Source organism: Pteropus vampyrus, unplaced genomic scaffold (genome assembly GCF_000151845.1).
Source record: "Pteropus vampyrus isolate Shadow unplaced genomic scaffold, Pvam_2.0 Scaffold42, whole genome shotgun sequence".
Classification (NCBI taxonomy): Eukaryota; Metazoa; Chordata; class Mammalia; order Chiroptera; family Pteropodidae; genus Pteropus; species Pteropus vampyrus.
Genome location: NW_011888823.1, coordinates 10,055,739 through 10,076,833, shown reverse-complemented (window position 1 = coordinate 10,076,833; position 21,095 = coordinate 10,055,739). Strand labels below are relative to the sequence as shown.

Genomic DNA, 21,095 nt, shown 5'->3' with positions numbered 1-21,095 from the left:
TGGATCCTCATATGTATAAAATATACTGCTCTGCTTGAAGCCTAGTAGATTCCTCCCAATTCTGTAATGGTCAGAGTTAAAAATATTTTCCTCTAATACATTTCAGAAGGTACTAAAAATCTTGTTTGATCCAACAATGAAGTAAGTCAAGAATAAACCCTAGGGAATGAGTGTATAGAGAAAAAGACATCATTTACCATAGAAGGACAATATTTCTTAGGTTTAAACCAAAGCAAACAAAAAGCACATGACACTATGTAGTCCTAATAAAATTTTATTGAGAATCAGTAAGTCAATCCTTTATAGAATACAGAAATACATACAGTCTCAGCCCTTCCCAACAAATGGCAATGTAAAATTGGGGTGCGTTCCTTGAATATCCTGAATACTGTGTGTTATCCCTATAGGAGAGAAACAGTTCTACAGTTTAGTAATCCAGTAAAGAGGTGCTCTGACCTATTAAAGGGAAGTAGAAGCGGAATCAGAATTCAGTATGAGTAATAAAGGACGACAGACAAGTACTAGTATCCAAAGGAACAAATAAATAAACGTTTACTCTCCACATTTTGTATTTCAAAATCAGCTAGTAGAAGGCAGGGATCATAAGACAAGACACAAATTAACCTGAGGACATAGGAACAGAGGATCTCTCTCAATTCAATTACATAGGGAAATGATAATAAGGAGAAGAAATGGCCTTGGATCCACTTTCACCTAACACTCTACCCACTGTGATGACTTCTGATGCCAAATAATTGGAATTGATATCAAAGATGAAAAAGGAGCCAAATGACTCTAAGGATTAAAGACTGACAAATCAGATGAGACCAAATCTCAATGGGATCAATCAAAATAGTTATGATAATGTTAACATTTGTTCCATGATGAAAAGTTAACTCTGTAATTTTTCATCACTATAGGAAAAGAAACACATGACAGGATAAATGAACACTATGACAAGCTTTTAAGGTTTTACTACCTAGTTTTTGCATGGATATAGAAGAAACTATTGAGTTTTCTGGGAGGCAACTTTTGGGATTTATTTATTTATTTTGCCAAAGAGAAAAATATATGAGGGAACACGATATAACAGAAATATAATATCATTTAAGATGCCTCTTCCTTTTAAAACTAAGAAAGTTAGTGTAAAAGTTTCTTTCAGTTTCTACCATGGTGTTAGGGTACTGGCCTTAGTTTATAGCCATTGACTAAATTTAAAATCCTATCAGACTTTCTTAGCTGTTAAGCATAAAAAAACCAAACGATGCTACAAATATAAAATCTTGCCAGTTTAATAAGTCCTAAAAAGCCAAAGAAAAAACGGAACCTGCATTGTGTTTGTACTGATGGATTTGTTAATGGATGGCAGTAACCAAATAGTCATCCAAATAGTAACAAGAATTTCATTCAAAATTTTCTTCCCCCTGCCTTGTAGTCTTCCTGAGGTTAAATTAATCAAGATGTTTGGAAAAGCACTGTGATCAAGTCTCTTCTGGATAACAGAAAATGTGTTTTGTTCTTTTTCCCTTAGTAACTATAGTAGCTAAAAGTACAGGCACATTATAGTAAGACATTTGGTTAAACCAAATGAGTTTTATTCTTTCAAGTTGGACACCCAGCCAAAGGCAATCAGCTTTACTGTGAATGCTGACACCGTTGATCTGAAACGCTCATGAGAAAGGCAGCACTTACACACAGCTTATCAGCAGCACTTCAGAAATCTGAGAGGCACGAGCTTGTCTCTGACCAGCACAAGTCACAGAGGAACAAGCTAATCCTACGATTTTGAGCAGTGGGCTGTTTTTTTAGATCCTATTGTCAGTAGCCTTTATAGGGTCTGACAATTTCCAGTAATATCAGCCATTTTGGTGCTAAGTGGAAAATAATAAGGGACTGCTACCTTCAGGAACCTACATATGCTTAGTGGGCATTTGATTCAAATTCCAATAAAAATAGCACATTTTTGTGACTGAGAGAGCTGTGAAATAGGCACATTTAAAATTCTTAGACCCTGTTTTTTTTAAAGCTGCAAAATGTTATAAAATTAGTCAAAACATATACAAAAGACAAAGCAAACCTGGGAAAGGCAGCAATGGAAGGGGGAGGAGTGGGAGCTGTTGAGTCGAAACATTTGTAGAGAATCTGAAACATCAGGCATTCTACATCTACTATGTAAATATCCGATTCTGAGGGCTCAGAAATTGATGAATGTTAAGCCTAACATATGCAAAGAGGCAGGATTCATTTGTTCTAAGCATGATCATTAGATTTCTATCAAAAGCTTAGTGTTTTTGTTCAAGTTAATGGCTACACACATATATACGGCATCCATCCTGCCTTTTAAAGAGAAGTAGAGTGCTGTACTGTTAGTGAAAAGACCAATGTCTGGAGAAATTGACAGGAAGGAAAATATGGCTTCTATCAAACAGCCAGCACTAAAACATAGTCACTGCAAAATAAGTAAAACACAAGTCAAAGTGTAGAAAGTCAGTCAGACAGGGTGGGTGCTAATCCTAGGTCACGACATATTCACACACATAACACTGGTTTGCTGATCTTATACTAATTCAAGAGAACAAATTTAAATAGATAGTTCCAAAATAAAACAGCTTATTTTAGAGAAAACAATAAACTATTATTGTTAGCTTATCTTGAATTAATCTCTAAATCAGAATTTTCACAATGACCATTGCATTTTAAAAGTTTTTGATAAAAATGTTGGCTAGAGCCTGGATGCTTTATTAACAAAAAGAAGCAAGTCTGAAGTACGTTTATCCCTAGTTTAAACAAACACTGTGAATTTGAAAAATGGTATTTAGGTCCCTAGCACAGTTTACAACTCTGGCAATTTTTGTCCTGGGAGCATATAGTTACTTTTTGTCCCCTTTCATAATCAACCACCTAAAGAAAAGCAAAGTCATAAAACTGTCCTGTTGGAGAAAAAATACTAAAGAGCAGAGGCAGAGGGCAATGTTTGACAATAATCGTGTATTTCACATTGTTTATCTACATTTAGTTTCTTTTAAACATTTTTAGAACAGTAACAGATAGTTATATTCATAAGCTTAAATAAGAGTAAGATTTCCTCCAACTTCTGAAATATATATACATATGCCCTCAAAATACTGTACATATCAAACTCCCTTTAGGAAGAAACTGAAGTTAAAAGATTTCCTTGGGTATTTTAAAATAAAAGTAAATGATAAAGAAAAAGAACTGAACTAAAGACAAATTCTGAAAAAAAAAAAAAAACCCAACTAAATCAAGTACACAGTCTGACTCTGTTTCCTTGAAAAGCAATGACAGCACTTAGCTCAGGTTTGATATACAGAAAGGGTCATGCAGTGAGTTGCTGGGGGCAGGCTTGCCTTTTATAGTTCAAATGCAGGGAACCTGGCTTTCGAAGGCACTAGGAGGTCAGCCAGGAAATATATGGTTCCAGCCATTCCTGCAAGAAGAGAAAGAGGCAAAAGTGACTGCACCAAATGGCCCCATTTTATAAATGGAGTGTCTTCATATTGTAGCATCAATAACATTTCAATAGTAATGATTTAAATAAAATAGACATGTCTATATTTATATTCCTTACAGTTCAATATTAGAGATCACTAGTGAGGTGTTCAGCCTCTTCATCCAGGTGGAAGACAGGAGGGAGTGTGGAGTCAGACAAGTTCAAGGCACAACCCTGCCATTTACCATACGTGAGCACCATGGGCCACCTACCCGTCTGAGCCTCAATCTTCTCACCTGTGACATTAGGATAATGCGTGTATGTTTTTGCTGAGATGATTTATAATGGCATCTGCAAAATGCCCAGTATGTGCCTAGCTCCATGAGTGGTAGTCACCATTATGACTGTTAGTATTAGGTCCATGTGCTAACCTATTTTTACTATTGCGTTGTTGTATTAGGAAATAAAAAAGCAGTTTAAGAAACGACTATAAAACTAATTTGTTGATAAAGCTACAATTCAAATACATTAATTACCAAGCAGAGAAGTTGATGCTGATATTATAAGGCATATAAGTAGTGTGTGAAAAATACCTTCGAAGAGGGAGAAGGGAGTGTCAGGTGTTCTGCATCCGTGTTCTCCGTAATCTAAGCACCATTCAGCAAACTGAAAATGAGACCAAGTTAAATTACTGGAGTGATTTCTTCCAAAGACTCCTAAAAGTCAAATGAGACCGTCCCTAAGATTTACTCTGAAAAAGTCAAAACTATCTTCAAGGCAGAGAACAGGCATTAATGCAGAAATACGGATGGCCTAGAGTGCGAAACACGGAGGGAATTCAACGAGCTCTCCAAGACACGTATCTCCAAGGTTAGTGTAAAAGGAAGGAAGGAATAAAACCACCCTACATCTTTTCCTCTCACTTAAATGCTGTTGAGTAGAATTATGTCCTTTTAGAGGAAAGTAATTCAACTGAATGGCTTGAAGGTTTTTGTTAAAATAACTGTATTTGTTCTACAGACCTGTGGTTTAAAAATAAATGAATGAAATCAGATTACCCAGAGACCTTTCTGGGAGAGGGCGGTTCTGACTCCTACCTTACAGGCCCTGTACAGGTACTTCATGTCTTGCGTGAGGTTATACAGCGTCAGGAAAGCGTAGGCATTTCCCGCAGCGCCGTGGCACAGCCCATACCCCTTCTTCAGCAGCCCGTACTGCCAGATCACATCTGCGCACTGATAGGCATCACGGAGATATTGTTCCTCCCTGAACACCTGTAGAGTCAAGGGACATAGTTTTATTACAAAGGATAGAAAAGAAAATTCTATTGACGTTTCTTCCCGAAGGGAGGAGAGAGGTAAGTGGCTTGGCAAGAAAGGATATGAGATTTAGGGACAGAGATATGCGTTATATAGGTGGGAACAAATTACAAAACTTCACTAGCTTTGTTTTCTTTTTTAAGTGATTGTTCATGACCTTGTCTGCAGGGACTAACTTTCATGTGTATGTGCTTGTATATGTGGATGTTATTGGGGAAGCAGCTGTTATTTGACCTGCAACTTGCTGTTATCATTAGGTATTTTCCAAAGAACATATGATAACTTTTTTGATAACAACAATGCCCTTCATTATAAGAAAGTTTCTTTACATACTGGAGAAGAAACTACTTCTAAATTGTTCATAAAGACTGATTTGGTTATAAAACACTATACTTTGTCAGAAAAATAGATATACCTTTACAGTCTTTTGTGGCCTCCTATATCTTGATCAAAGACTTAAGAAATATTCTGAGTAGACATTTTAAATATTTCATTGCAAACTAAGTGTTCTTAAAAGTAAATAAAGCAGTTTTAAAAGTTTTTCCATTATATACCACTTTCTCAAAGTAAAATTTCATATACTAAAAGCTTATTTAGACTATGAGATTCCAGTGTCTATTTACAGTCTGTAGATTATTAATTTGTAGATTTGGTATCAATAGATATATATCTTGGTTAATTTCTATTTTTTTTTTCCCTCAAGTAAAAGCCTTTTCTTCTTTGATTATGGTTCTACCATGGCAGGCTTTTTAGAAGTGATACTTGCATTTTTTTATTATAGTAAAATATACATAATATAAAAGTTACCATTTCAATCATTTAAAGTATAAGTTCAGTGGCATTAATTACATTCACAACGTTGTATGACCATCACCGCTATCTATTTCCAAAACTTTTTGATTATCCCAAACTGAAACTCTGTACCCATTAAGTGTTAAATACGCACCCACTTCCCTCTCCTCCCCCGACCCCTCACACCAGCACTAGCATCTGATAACTTCTACTCTGCTTTCCTTCTGTATGAATTTAACCATTCTAAATACTTCATATTAACCATCACATCACATAAGTGGAAGCATACATCATTTTTCCTTTTGTATCTGACTTCACTTATTTCACGTATAAAGTTTTCAAGATTCACACATGTTGTAGGATGGATCAGAAGATCATTCTTTAGTATGGCTGAATACTATTCCAATGTACGTATATACTACAGTTTGTCTATCCATTCATCTGCTGATGGACACTTGGATTGTTTACATGTTTAGGCTGCTGTGAATAATGCTGCTGTGGAACATTGGTGTACAAGTATCTGAATGCTTGATTTTAATTATTTTGGGTAAATACGTAGGAGTGGGATTGCTGGCTCATGTGTTAATTCTCTGTTTAATTTTTTAAGGAACTGCCAAACTGTTCTCTATGGCAGCTTTATACTCCCACCAGTAGTGCAAGAGGCAAATTCTTTCTATTTTTAATTGAGTTCTTGGGATACTCATCATGGCTCCGCCATTGATGCTATAATCTTGGCTACTCTACTTGTCAATGAAATAATGTCTGCTCTGATACAGATGGACACTATGAGTGATCTTAGGTCCAACAAGTGATTTCTCTATTGCTTCTTTAAGGATTATGTATAAAACTAATTTTAAATTATAGAATTTGATGTTATGTTTTCCAATTTATTTCTAAAACGAGAAAATTCACAGTACCTTGTAGGCCTGGATGAGCATGTAGATTACTCCAGGGGAACCATGGCACCAGTGGACTAGCAGATCTCGAGTGTCACCCACACAAGGAGGGTAATTGCCGGAAGGGAATTTCAGCTGGCAGACATAGTCTACACTGGGCTTGACCAAATTATGTAACTTTGCATGGCTCACTTGAAGGCTGGGCTAAAAATGAGAAATTATTAGTTCTGTTGAAGTAAACAGATCTTCCTAAGCCTCAGCAATGAGTTTTAAACCAGAAAGAAAACATGACCAAAAAGAATTGGAAGTCATTAAGAAGAGGATTCCACACATTCTTTTTCACTTACTAGAACAAACTAAAATTAGGCTATGAGCTAACTCTTAGGGCCATAAGTACATATTATTTTTCAATATTTGTTATCTACATACTTATAAATAGTTTACCTAAGCCAATGCTTGAGAATGTGATAGTAAGAGAAGCTTTCTAAGGTTTTAATACCTTAAGCACACTTTAAAGGCCACAAAGAGAAGCGTTAGACAAACCAAACGAACTTTCATTATTACATTTAGAGAAGTGGCAGGTGATGTTTCCAATAGAAGAGGATGCTAACAAGTTAGGAGACCTGGAATCTAGACCCCAAACTGTGGCATGACTCTAGATCAAGCCTTTCTGACGGGGATTTGAGATTGGTACTTTTGCAGGATGATTTTGATACAAAAATATACAGATTAACAGGACACACTGACATATGGCATATGAGCCTCCATTTTTGAGATAATTTTTAGTTTTTCCTTTTGGTCCTGTTCTTAATTCAAAGGACTCCTTAATTCTTTAAATAACAAATTCAAAGTGTTGTCTCTGCCTGGCTGGGGATGGGCTTGTGGGGGCAACGGGAGGCAGTGCTGTGGAGCACAGGTAGAAGAAGGCTGTGGTGGCAGGGAACGAGGTGATACTGATGATAAGCTTTCACAGATACTGAATATGCACTATGTTCTTTAGCAGGGGTCCCCAACCCCTGGGCCATGGACCAGTACCAGTCCATGGCCTGTTAGGAGCAGGGCCACACAGCAGGAGGTGAGCGGCAGGAGAGCCAATGAAACCATCTGTATTTGTAGCCGTTCCCCAGTGCTAGCATCAATGCCTCAGCTCCATCTCAGATCATCAGCATTAGGTTCTCATAGGAGCACTGATACCTGGTGCCAAAAAGGTTGGAGACCGCTGCTTTAAGGCATACACAGATTTCACTTTATCCAAAGAATATTGTACAAGCTCATTTAAAATTGCTAGCGTAGAATGAGTGGATTCTCCTCAAATATGCAGAAATTATCCAAAATGACCAAAAAATGTTTTGCTTTATGCTGATATATAGGTACCTCCTAGAGTGGACTTATCAGATTAAAAATTAAATCTTTTTAAACAGACAATAATCTGCCAATTAAAAACTTAGTACTTGGGTTTCCGGATTTCCTACTAGACAATGAAAGGAGACAGAGGGTAAGATGTCCTTGACAATCTGCTTCAAGGAAAAGTCATGTGCTTGTCTAGTCACTGACATGTGTGACTCTAACTCACCTTAAAACTTCAGAAGACATGAACTCTCTTTTCCTGAAAACTTTTAAGAATCGATATTTATTTCTGCTAATAGAGAGCCAATGAGGGGATATACTAGAAAAATAAAGTAATTTAAGTCTAAATTGTCAAAATTCCTAATTATAGAACTCTTAAATACAACAGTGGGTCTCTTACTGCTACTGACCCTCAAAGTGTGACTCTGCATTCAAAACCAATAATGACCTTGAGGTTTTCAGCATCACTGTCATTGTTTAGTTATGGAGAGAGGGCAGGTCTCACATCGATTTTGCATTATTATAGCCAGCTATTCAACCAGCTAGTAGTATGTATGTCCAAGCACTCATGTTGAACATATTAACGAAACACTTTTCTTTATGTCATATTGTACTTTGGGAAGGTGATGGGGGCACCTTTGCTACCATTAAAAATCAATTTTCTTTTGCCATCGATTCTTATTTACGAGTGCCAATTCCTCCTTATAGGGAACTAAGTAAGACCCAGAAATGATGCTCCCTTGAGAAGTCCTCTTCTGACCTCCCTCCCAGATTATGCTGGCTGCAGTAAATTCTATTTGTTCTTAGTCTATTCGACTTTGGCTGATGTCCCTCGATAGTATTAGATCTTAAGAACTGTTGAGCATAGCCTATTCAGCTATTTTTTGGGTAGGTTATACAAAATCCACTGGAAAGGCTCCTTAGCTTTGTTCTTTAAGGGAGCCTGAGGCAACATATGTTCATTTGTTTTCTATTGATTTTGTTCTTACTCCTGGAATTTGCTTCAATGGATTATGCTTATAACATTCTTAATTCAAAGTATTTGCTGAAAGAAAAGAACAGAAGGCACTTCATATAGAAGTATAGGTCAAAACACTTTAGTCTGGACAAGTGGACCTAAGTGAGCACGCATGGTCACCTACAAATCAAATGTCATCTCAAAGCACAGTGCCTTTTATATTTATACACTTGAAAATACACCTTGGCAACCATTACCCTTGTTTGTCTAGGCCAGGTAATTATAAGGAGAGTGATGCAGTAGATGACAGAATAAAACAAGAGTACCTATCTTCTGACCCTAGACAGTACAATCAGAAAGCACATTTTAAAGTCTCACCGTCACCTCTTACCTGCATCAGGAAGTAATAAATTCCTGCCAGGCCGTGAGCAGCCCCCACATAATATTCTTGGTACCATTCATACATCAGTGGAGTCTTTGCTGTGAAGTTTCTCTTTTTAGCTAGGTTTTCTCCAGATGTTAAGACTGTTTCACAAATCTACAGGGTGAAAACCAACCAAAATAATGAGAGAATTAGAGGAAAAACACTCCTGATGGAGGTTAAGAAATTTTTGCTGAGATATACTGGGTAATGTGGCAACTTAGACACTATCTTTTAGGCCGTGGAAAGGCACAGTTTAATTCTGCACTCAGAGAAGCAGGTGTGACTGTATTCTTTCTAAAAAGGGGAGGATATGGAGGATCTTGAACTCTTTTCACTAGCTCTTACAAGAACTTACTTGTCAAAGGAAAGCATAAACTGCTTCAGGCACCAAAAGAGACACCTGCACCTGGAAGGTAAAATCTGACCCTCATTTTCTTCTGAAACGGCCTCTAAACTCTCAAACAGAGCAGGCTGGACTACTTATCGAGCCACTCTCTACCGTGTTTCAGCATGTAGCTGTTGGTTCTCTGATCATGCTTGACCTTCAGAGGTCAAGATACACCTTCGAGCTACTTGGGATGTGCTAACTGGAGAAATAAAACCAACAGTCTAGGCAGATAGTAAGTGGGATCCTGAAAAGACTCAAAAAAGCACAAAAACATGGTACCTGCTGAATATAGCTTTGAGGAATTTTTTCCATTCCAAAATTCTTATTCACAAAGAGAAGAGCATAGATGTAGCCCATTTGTCCATAGAGCATTTCATTTGGAGCATGGGGATCAATCTTATTAAGGTGAATTAGCCTGAAAAGAAAAATACATGCCTAGGATAATTTGAAAAGGATCGGATAGTTGTATATACTTAAACATGGTACATTTAAAAAACATACACACAAATATATATGTATGATTATAAATTGAATAATTGCATATTTAAAAATTTAATATATTATAATTATAATTACTATAGGTTTTATTAAATATTAAGTGGGCTAGGTCAAAGCACAAAGTGTAGTCAGGGTTCAAAGATTAACCCTCAACTCAATTTCCTTTCTTCAGTTTACAATGGGACTGTCAAAATAGATGCTCGAAGAATGAAAGAATACATGAACATGGCTGAGGCTACTTGGAGCCTACCTACTCCTCATGGAGGATATGCCCTAAGACTAGCAGCTGGGGTCTGAGAAGCTAAGAACTGTTGGCTATTACGGCATTCAGCCTGGAGAAAGGACTAAGTCAATACTCAAAGGGCCATCTATCTCCATAAAATGAAATGCTTGCTGAACCCCTGTTATCTCCTCCCTTGGCTTATTTCTTAACACGTCAGCAGTCCTACTTGAAGTGTCTGTACAGTGGCCTGGTCTACCACAATTGATAATGCACGCAAGTGACATAAAGGTACCAGTCAGTGTTCCCATGTCCCCAGTCTCCCGGCTTCTAGTCCTTCTTTTTTCAAAAAAATCATGGTTACCAATTTCTTATATATTCCTCGAGTTACGTGATGCACATATAAGCGAAATATACATATTTGTAAATGTCTCTCTCCAAATGATCTGTGCCTTGCTATTTAACAATACATCTTGACAACCATTCCCTATCAGCACATACAGAGTAGTGTTATTCTTTATCATAGTTGCTTAGTATTCCATAGAATGGGTGTATTATAATTTGTTAGTTCCCTATTGATAGACTCGATTCTGCTTCTCGATGTTATTTTTGGTTTCAGTTCTAGGTACGATGGAGTAAGCACACTCTACTTTGTATCTCCTTCTAGATGCAGCTCCCAAACCTGGTGAGAATGCCCGAAGCAGCTATCTGAGGACGCTGAGAAGTAAACAGTAGCAGTGGAATGGGGAAGAAGACTGGAATCTGAAGGAGCTCCAAACCAACGGTGAGTTAACCATATTTTCCCCTCTGACATTACCCTGGGCTGAACTCAGTACAGCTTGAACCCTGTAAGTGGGCACCAACGGGCTGACAGAGAGCCCCAGCAGCCCTTTAGTTCTGTCTGCCCTAAGAAAGAATGAGAAGGGGAACTCCTGATATCAGAGAGAGTGGGTAAAACACCTAATTTTTCTTTATTTTCTTTTTTTTATTCTCTGTTTTTTCACGCCCCAAGCCACAAGCAATTGCAATGGTGGTGTCAGAAGTGAAAGTAAGCAGGAGCCCAGAGGAGTCAAAACTGAGGGAAGAACCTTCCTTGCAGATCAGGGAGCCCGTCTCGGGAAGGCGCAGTGAGCTCCCCTGGCTTCACCTCTCACTCTAGCTTCCCCATCAGTTGGCCAGATGTAGGCATCATTGTGGGAAGTACATGGTAGAGTTGGGTACCAAAGCCTCAAATTTCTTTCTAGAAGACCAAAAAAGGGAAGCCCTAGGTTACCAGAAAGTAGGTGGAGTTCAGAGAGGGAGATGAGCATGGGAAAGTGACCATATATGTAGTCTAAACTCTGAAAAAAAAAGCCTTTTCCCCTTTATTATTTTTTTTGGGGGGGGAGGGGGGAGCAGCAAATATATGTAGGAAAAATGTCCTTGCCATTTTAGATTTTATCATATGAAATTTTGAAAGCACATCTCACTTATCTCTAAATTAGCCTATAAATTAAATATTACACTGTTTAAGTTATTAAAACTTAATTTTTGTGAAATTTCACAAAATGATATTAGGAAAGAGCCAGGGAGTTTCTAGAAAGAAGTAATTAGGAGAGTATACTAGCCCTACCAAATAATGGCTTTGTTGTCAGGTAGCTTATGACACTAAACCTGCACTAAACTTAATATTTAATCTCTGTACTTTAAAATTCTCATCTATAAAATAAACGGTCCCTTCCAATTAAAAAAATTCTCTTAAGCTGTCTGTGTAAATTTATTTTTAAAGTAGTTAAGAATAAACAGTGCTTGTGCATGTATCTCTCATCTACTTTAGTCTGTATACTAGCAACGGTTAATTAACATTTGAGGTATCAAAACTCACACCCCTGGGGTGACTGGTTATACGTGAAGTACTCTAACCAACATTCAGAGATACTTGGCCTTCAAATAACTTTATCAAAATCTACATCCAATGATTTGTTAACAAGTCTAGTAAGGAATGTTACAAAATGACTTTTCATTGGTGGAATGAGTGGTGAAGATGCAGGCGGTGGGGGGTGGGGGGTCTGGCAGATGGTACAGGCTCTACCATGTTTGATGAATAAGATGAAGGGCCCAAGGACAATGTGGCTTTCTTTGAGCCATAAGAACAGGGCAGAGGGCCACTTGTGTGTATGTGTGTGTTTCTCCTTTCTAATCAATGTACATTTGGCAGAATTTGGTCAACTGCTTGTGCTTTCATTTTAACACATTTAGTGGTAAGGTTATAGCTGAGGGGATACAGCCCTTCTACTCTCTGGAGGCTACCAATATCTACAAAAGCCAAAAACGAATGAGCAAACAAAAACTTGACAATTGCTACCACCAGGCTGTACAGCAATAGGTACAGTGAAGAGAGTCAGAGCACCCAAGGGAGGGTACTTGTGAAAGAGAAAATAATTGTCCCCTTCTGATCCCTCCTCACTGCTTCCATAAGCCTGTGGTAAGAGAAGGGGAACACTTACAATTTAAAATGAAGACGACATGCTTTAATAACCAGAATGAGATGATTTTATTGAGAGAGACTGAGAAAAAGTTCTGAAAGCATCCTTAAGGGAACTTACTCCCCAGTAGGAAAGGGGGGTTTGAAAAAGCACGGCTAGTTGCAGTTACTGACAAAGTTAAACTTTTCCATGTTATATCTCAACAAATGGAGGCATCTCAATCAAACTGGTTAAAATGCAAATGATGGCTCATGCATTTTTTTTTTCCTTCTACAACTACAGGCATTAAAACTCACAGTGGAAGAGTGGTTATTGTTAAGTATAAGGCTATAGTGGTAAGAGATTGAGTTATATGGACAGTAGAATTATGGGACATTTTGTTTTTTACTTCAGTATAACTCTCACATACACATACACACACCCCTAATATTTTTAAAAACTTAAAAACATTTAAGAAAAATTATTTTTTTAATGTCGGAACTGGCAGCTCAAAACATTGAGACCTTAAGAAAATAAAATCTGTTTACTAGATACAAACTCAGCTATTATAGTAAACAGAATGAATGTCTCAGGCTTAATATGAACTTATTATCAAATTTTAACATAAATGTATCAAATTACATAGCATTTAGATATAAAAATAACTTCTGATTTACTTTTGCAAAGATTTAAAAAACTATTCAAAATGAGAAATTATCATGATTTTTAAACAAACACTGTACTATAGAAGTTAAGCATTAACTCCAATGATGTTCTCAATTATTATATGTTTGAACCACTATACTAGAAAATACCTTTTATTTGCCACCATTATGACCTGTATTACCAGTAGGTGGAGATATATAATTAGCATTCCAATTATTTTGCAGCCAAATTCATTTGCATTTGGGAAGTTCAAAGTAGGTAGCAAATACCTTTCAAATACTTGAAAATAAAGAATTGCTTAGAGCATCTCGTTAAAATAGTACTTTACGGTTTAGGATAAGAAAGTATTCCATTTTGATTTTTCTGGATTTGAATTTAAGTCATTAAATCTCATTAGTTGGGTCCGATGAATTACGAAAGGCAAGACTTTTAAGTGCATGTTTTACATGCTATATTCTAAGATAAGATAAAGAAATGATAGATTTATAAATCATAATGGTTATTTTATGTGTTTTCAGAAACTCTCAAACCCAGAAGCATATCGTTGCAGCTCCATTTATTTGTTTTAATATGTTGATAGACCAATCTTCAGAAGAGACAAGTTGCTGAAACATCACTGAAGGAAGAATAAAGACATATAAGAGCTGGATAGTTCTGTTTCACTGCTAGCAATATTTCCCCTGGGTGTTATTGGGAAAATTTTTTTGCCTTCTTACCATCAAAAGAAGTTTGACTTCTTTTTTTAAAAAAGAAGTCCTTTTCTTACTCATCACACTACAAGAGAGAGGTTATATATTTTCTGACCAGAACACCAAAGTTCTTCATCACTCTAAGTACTGGCCCCAAAGCACTATATACGTCAGGTTAGTCACTTAATTGGGCACCAAACAGGCAGTGCTTTCTATTCATGTAATGGCACTAACTGTCTCTTTGTAGAGGGAAGGGTGAAAACGGACACCTACAAATAAATCAGGCACCAGGAAGAACTACCACTATTTCCCACCTTATCCCCAAGGCCATGGCCACCGAAGGCCAAATGCTGGACAATCTGAAAACATCTCTCTCTCTCACACACACACACACCCCTTTTTGGGGGGTCACAGATCCTTTCAAGAAAAGTGTAAGTACTTTCTCCACGCTGAATGCAATTTGGGGGTTTTACATACCTCAAGAAGCCCTAGAATTCTCAGGGCCCCAAAGTTAAGAGTCTTTATCTTAAGGGAACACTAATTTCTTTGCATTTCAGTTTCCTTGTCTAAGGATTAGACTTTTGTTGATCTCACTATGTTAAGAAAATATAGGAAAGGTAAGCTGAAATATGATGTTGGCAGTGAAGTATGACAGATGCCACACAGAGAATCTGATTCTGTGATATCTCAAAAGGACTGTGTTGTATGAGGAAGAAGTTTCAGTAAAAAGTAAAACAAACAAGTAGGTTTATTAAATAACTGATGATACCAAATAATTTTGGATTTCCTGAAATTGAATTGAAAAGAGATGTGAAACTAACTCACAAATAATCTTTTTTTCTTCCTCCTCTGCCATAATTCCAGAAATCTGAAAAATCAAAGCTGTAGCCACAAAGAACACATTTTCCTACCATATGTTCACATTCTATATTTTTAATCTTAAATCTATTGGTTATAAATAAAATAATGTTGAAATGTCATAAAATTAAAAAAAAATACATAAATAACAAAAACACGTTATTATTAAGGTATATACAATTTTTTTAATTTATCCCTGAGTGTTTTATAATAAACTAATATTAATATATAGTATTGTTCCCCAAAGAGTATTTCATAGAAAAATAGGCCTTAAGATGTCATGAGGAAAAGGGTTGTCTACATAAGTTTGGCAAATTCTGCTTTCTCGAGTAGCTGGAGTTTCCATTCTGAGTTGCTGAAAACTCTGAGCAGACAGTAAAGCTGCATATTTAATGTTGTTTAATTAGTGTTTTCCCCAACATACTGAAGTATACACAGCCCTGGAGTGGAACGTTCACAGTTTTTTCCTCTAAAATACATATTATTTTTTGTTTTTAAGTTATACTAGATAATTTCTAACCTTTGCCAGATGTAGCACCAGCATGTATAAAAAAGGTTATTCAGAAGTATATGTCAATTAGGTGCATGATTTAATATGATTCCCAGATCATTACTGGTAGAACAAAAGACTCCTGGCCCCCCAACCCACCTTGTTAACACCTTCCAGTGGAAAAAGTTAGCTACAATAAGAAAATATCACTGTATAGAGACAAACGGGGGAAGAGGGAGAATTTGTACATATATGCTTAAACAACAAGAGTATGGATCAGTCCTTCTAATATAACACAATATCTTAGAAAGTCTACTTACTGTGTATTCTATAATACAGATGAAACTTGAGGACATTATGCTAAGTGAAATAAGTGGGTCACAAAAAAATATTGAATGACTGCCCTCTATATGAGATACTCTGAGGAGTAAAACATCATAGAGGCAGAAAGTAGAATGGTGGATGCCAGGACCTGGGATGGAGGCGAATGGGGAGTTCCTGTTCATTGGGTACAGATTCAGTTTTACAAGATGAAAAGAGCTATGGAGATGGATGATGCTGATGATGTATTTAATTCCATTGAACTGTACACTTAAAAATGGTTAAAATGGTAAATTTTATGTTATGTGTATTTTACCACAATAAAAGAAATTGGAAAAAAAATAGAAATTCTACAACTAAAAAATCCAATATCTAAATTAAAAAGTCCAATATCTAAAATAAAAAAATTCACTGAGAGGGCTAAACAACAGAATGGATATAACAGATAAAAGTGACAGTGAACTCATGAAAAGATCAACATTATCTAATCTTAAGAACTGAGAAGAAAAAAAAGATTGAAAAAAATGAGTCTCAGAGGCTCGTAGAACAGTATGAAAAGGCCCAACATATGTGTAACTGGAATTCCAGAAGGAGGAGAGAGAGGTTGGGGTAGAAAGAAATATTTGGAAAAATACTGTAGACCTTGATAGGTATTTGGATTACACTGGTACATCCATTTGTCAAAACTCAATAAATATTCACTTAAAACCTGAACAACTCATTATGTATGAAATTTACATCAAAGGAAGAAAATTCTAAACAGATACTGAACTCTAATAAATTACACATAAGCTTGAGTATTTAAAAGGGAAGTATACTGATGTCTGAAATTTACTCTGAAATGTAGGCAACCACCCTCCTCCCCACCAAAAGATTACTAATGGAAAGTGGAATGGACACGTGGATAGGTATGTAATAAAGCATGTACAGTAAAATATTAATAGCAGAATCTATGTGGTAGGTATACAGGTATTCACCATTCTTTCAACTTTTCTATATGTTTAAAAATTTTCATAATATAATTTAAGGGGGCAAAAGTCTAGTTATTAGAATTCTAGGCCAAAGCCTATTGTTGAAATACACATCATCTCACCATGTAAGATTAACCAAAGGATCCCCAATAAATGAAATTGGTAATGATAATACTATTCTAACAGTAATTTATAAGAAAGAATAATGGGAACCAAAAAACATTGTCAACTTAGGGACAATCGCTGATTAAAATACTTCTGGACCAAAATGGTCAAAAGATCTTAAATACCTCTTTAAAGAAGATATACAGATGATATGAAAAGATGCTCCACACCATATGTTATGAGAGAAATGCAAATTAAAACAATAATAAGAAGCCACCATACCCCTCTTAGAAATATCAAAATCCAGAATGCTGACAACACCAAATACTGGCAAGGATGTGGAGCAACAGGAATTCTCATTCACTGCTGGTGGGGATGCTAAATGGTATCGCCACTTTGGAAGACAGTCTGGCAGTTTCTTATAAAAATAAACATATCCTTACCATAACAATCACACTCCTTGGTATATACCCAAAGTAGGTGGAAACTTAAGTCCACATAAAACCCTGCACATGGATGTTTATAGCAGCTTATAACTGCCAAAACTTGAAAGCAATCAAGATGTCCTTCAGTAGGTAAATGGATAAACTGTGGTACACAATGGAATATTATTTAGTGCTAAAAAGAAATGAGCTATCAAGCCATAAAAAGACATGGAGGAACCTTAACATATATTACTAAGTGCTAGAAGCCAATTTAAAAAGGCTACATACTGTACGAATCCAATATATTCTGAAAAAGGTAAAACTATGGAGACAGCAGAAAAAGCAAGGGTTGCCAGGGCTTAGGGAGAAGTGAAGAGGTCATTGATAGGCAGAGCATAGAGGATTTTTTAGGGCAGTGAAACTACTCTGAGTGACTATAATGATGGCAACACGTCCTTACAAATGTGTCCAACCTATAGAATGTACCACATCAAGAATGAACCCTAATGTAAAGTGTGGACTTTGGGTGATAATGTCATGTCAATAAAGGGTCATCGATGGTGACAAGTGTTAACACTCTGATGGGGGATGTTGCTATTGGGGGAGGCTGTGCATGTGTGGGAACAGGGGGGACATGGAAAATCTCTATACCTCCTCTCAATTTTGCTGTGAATCCACTGCTCTAAAAAGTAAGGCCTATTAAACAACTAAACAAACCAAAAAACCTTTGCTGGAATTGTAACTCTCCGTATGTCAGCATGCTCAGTGGGAACTGAATAGTACTGCATGCAGAGTTGCATGGCAGCCAGATTTCTTAGTGGAATTCTGAAAGTGTTCAATAAACTCCAGTAAAGAAATAATTGTAATTTATTAGTACAAAAGTTTGGTAATTCTTTATAATTCACAAGTTTCTAGTGGGCTGCTCGGATTTATATTAAAAATGAAAGTCTGGATTTGCATATCATTTGTCCTTAAGAAAAGCAGTTTTGAATCAGTCCGTGTACCATTAGGAGGTCTCTCTCAACACACCACGGGAAGTGAACTGAATTTTTTCAAAGTCTTGATCTTGGATAGCACTTTGGATTAGTAATCACATGATTATGCTTTTGATTTCATTTTTGTTCCTGAAAGTGATGTTTGATCTGGAATGTGTTGGTGTCATTATATCTTGCAATAAAATAGAGATTATAGTGGCTGTTCCTTAACTACAACATAGGAATAATGTGAGAATTGATCAAATGACAGTACTAAGATTTATTGCTGAGAGAAAAGTAAATTCACTAAAATGTTCTTTTGTTAACACACACACAGAATTAATGTACAATGATGGCTAGATAGAACATCCTCAAAAAGAAACATGGTTACCGAGTGATGCAATCTTCTGCTTGCTTCTCATTGTGCATCTTGTGATACACCACAGCAGCCACTGCCAGTGGGCCTGCATCCCCACAAAGGAAGGTGATGGAACGCTTGGATAAACAGTTCAGACTCTGCTTTACATAGCCATGTGCCATCTGGAGGTAGGCAGGGTCCCCGAATACATCATGGAGATGTAAGTAAAGTACAGCAATACCTGAAAAGGAAAAATAAAATAATGGAAAAATAAGAAAAAATGACTATTATTTCGGTGTGCTGTCAGCTCAGCAGTGTTGATTTTTGATAAGCCACAACAAACACGTACACTACCTGAAAGTTCAGATGATCTGTGTTCTAGACTCAGCTTTATTACCAAGCAGGTCAAAGAACCAGTTATAGGCAAATACTTACTTGTTCTTAGTCTCCTCATTAGTAAAACTCTAAATAATATGAACTCTAAGACCTGCTAAGAACTCTAAACTCAAGTTTATTAGTAATCTTTGTCGCACTCTGGCTATTGTGTTAATGTATTCTTCTTAATGGTAAAATGAGGCCATTGAAATTATGCTTCCAAATAGAGTCACTTATTAATTTAACAAATAATAACTTACTTAATAAACCAGAAGTGTTTTTTCTTGTGAGCTAAAGAAATTCAAAGACTAGAGAATGAAAAATTCATTTCTCTTCATACAGAAGATAATTTTTCACGTGAGAAGGTACGTAGCATAACCAAATCCCCTACCCTAAACAGTATTAGTCCAGGCAGGGACTATAAGAAAACTATTAAATTATTTCAGATCTGAGAGAATAAATTCAATCCCTCCTTCTTTTCTTTTCTCTGTTGAGGACCTAGCCACTTTAGGAACTATACTGTAAAAGCATAACTTGCTTTAGGGCCTTACTCAGTTTGCTTCTTATCCTACTCTTGAAGCTATATGTAATTGAGGTGTTGTCTGCATGTTCTTATTCTAAATGCCTGTCACAGTAGACAGAGCATTCCCTCTGAAGCCGCCTGGTCTCAGGGCAGACTCAAAGATGTGGCGTAGGGAGGCTGTCTGCAGCATTTCCAGAAACTCATTTCTCCCTTTAAAGTACATTTTCCATCTCATTGACCATTTTTAGAAGATACAGGGCCTCTGTTTAAATCTAAATTAATAGAGCCAATCTCTTCACAGATTTCAATGCAGTAAAAATACAGTCTGCAAAATTACTTTTCACTGTACTGAGGACAATTTTAAATTTAGATAGTTTTCTCATTTTGCATGGGTAATCTCCAAAGCTTTGTGCTACAGACAATTCAATTTCACATGGATATTAAGACCAAATTTTCATTTCCTGTCAAAGTTAATAATGTTGTCTGCTTGTTCAAAGTGGCTTCATTTTAGTAATTCCACAAGCTGATGAAAAGCTGTACCAATGTTTAAGGTTTGTAGACATCAGTGTAGAACACCATGATGTAGGTCAGAAAAAACATCTCCTTTTCACAAATAATCAATGTCAACAGCTTCTTCTAGAATTAGGTCCTTAATAGGCTTTATCTCCATCCATACCAGGCATCTGCAGGCAATCCACTTAAATTGTTACCCTTTCATTTTGCCCTCTATTTCTATTGCTGCCTGAACTCTCCTAATTAAGTTATGTGAGCACCAAAGCCAGATAATGACATGATTGAGATCTGAGAAAATAAAAAGTGATTAAATACAAGCCCAATGATTGCTTTCCTTTTCAGACCTTTGTTTCTCATTAGCAATAACTCCTCTTGTCCTAAATGTTTAACAAACAAAACCCATTAAGGTTTGCAATTGTAAGATTTGATGTATTTCTCATAAAAAACAGGCAATCATTTCTCAAGTCTCACAGTATTTCATTTAGATGAAATATTTTGCTTTTTTCTTTTTGATCAACAGAGATTTATCTTGCCAGCCTGTGGAATTTCACAACTTCAGGTTCTTTCTCTCATTCTCATTCTGGGCCTCGGTGTCTGTATATTGTGAGTAAACAATCTCCTGCAGTTTGTAATTTATGTTGCCTGCCTCCCCTGTCACAAAACAATCAAGGATGAAAAGGGTTTCAAGTAAAGAGTGATATTGCCAATTAGAAAAATGTTCCTGGACAAGCTTCTTATAAATCAGTCTAGGTCAGGAAAATAAGACAAAATGTGTAAGTCAAAGACATTTAATGCCTCATCAAAATTTTATACCCCAGGTGCCCTAATTTAATAATAGAAAAAGTAGAGGAAGTGCTTGTGGCCCAATATCTTGAACCTATTCTTATGATCTTCCAACCTTTGACAAGTTGCATGCATATAACATCACCTTTGCATAAACACTAAACGCTGAGAGGTAACTGGTGAGTGGGAAATATAGACACAAACTCAGGGGCTCCGCAGGGAAAACTCATTCAGTCCTTACACATACTCACAGCCTAAGGCTTTAAAAAACATAATTTTTATCAAATAAATATGTTCTTCAAAGAAG

General features: G+C 36.5%; 1 protein-coding gene across 4 annotated transcripts in view; it reads right to left on the bottom strand.

Annotated features, from left to right (window-relative positions):
• Positions 1–256: 256 nt before the first annotated feature.
• LANCL1 (LanC like 1) overlaps positions 257–21,095 on the bottom strand; it is a 40,048-nt gene continuing 19,209 nt past the window's right edge. For all 4 annotated transcript variants that reach the window (XM_011358668.2, XM_011358666.2, XM_011358667.2 and 1 more), the window contains exons 4-10: positions 18,628–18,835; positions 9,855–9,990; positions 9,155–9,301; positions 6,480–6,662; positions 4,549–4,725; positions 4,045–4,117; positions 257–3,448 (exon numbers count right to left, since the gene is read on the bottom strand). In XM_011358668.2, coding sequence (XP_011356970.1) covers positions 3,372–3,448; positions 4,045–4,117; positions 4,549–4,725; positions 6,480–6,662; positions 9,155–9,301; positions 9,855–9,990; positions 18,628–18,835 — 1,001 coding nt within the window. In that variant the 3' untranslated portion in view covers positions 257–3,371. The remainder of the gene's footprint in view (positions 3,449–4,044; positions 4,118–4,548; positions 4,726–6,479; positions 6,663–9,154; positions 9,302–9,854; positions 9,991–18,627; positions 18,836–21,095) is intronic.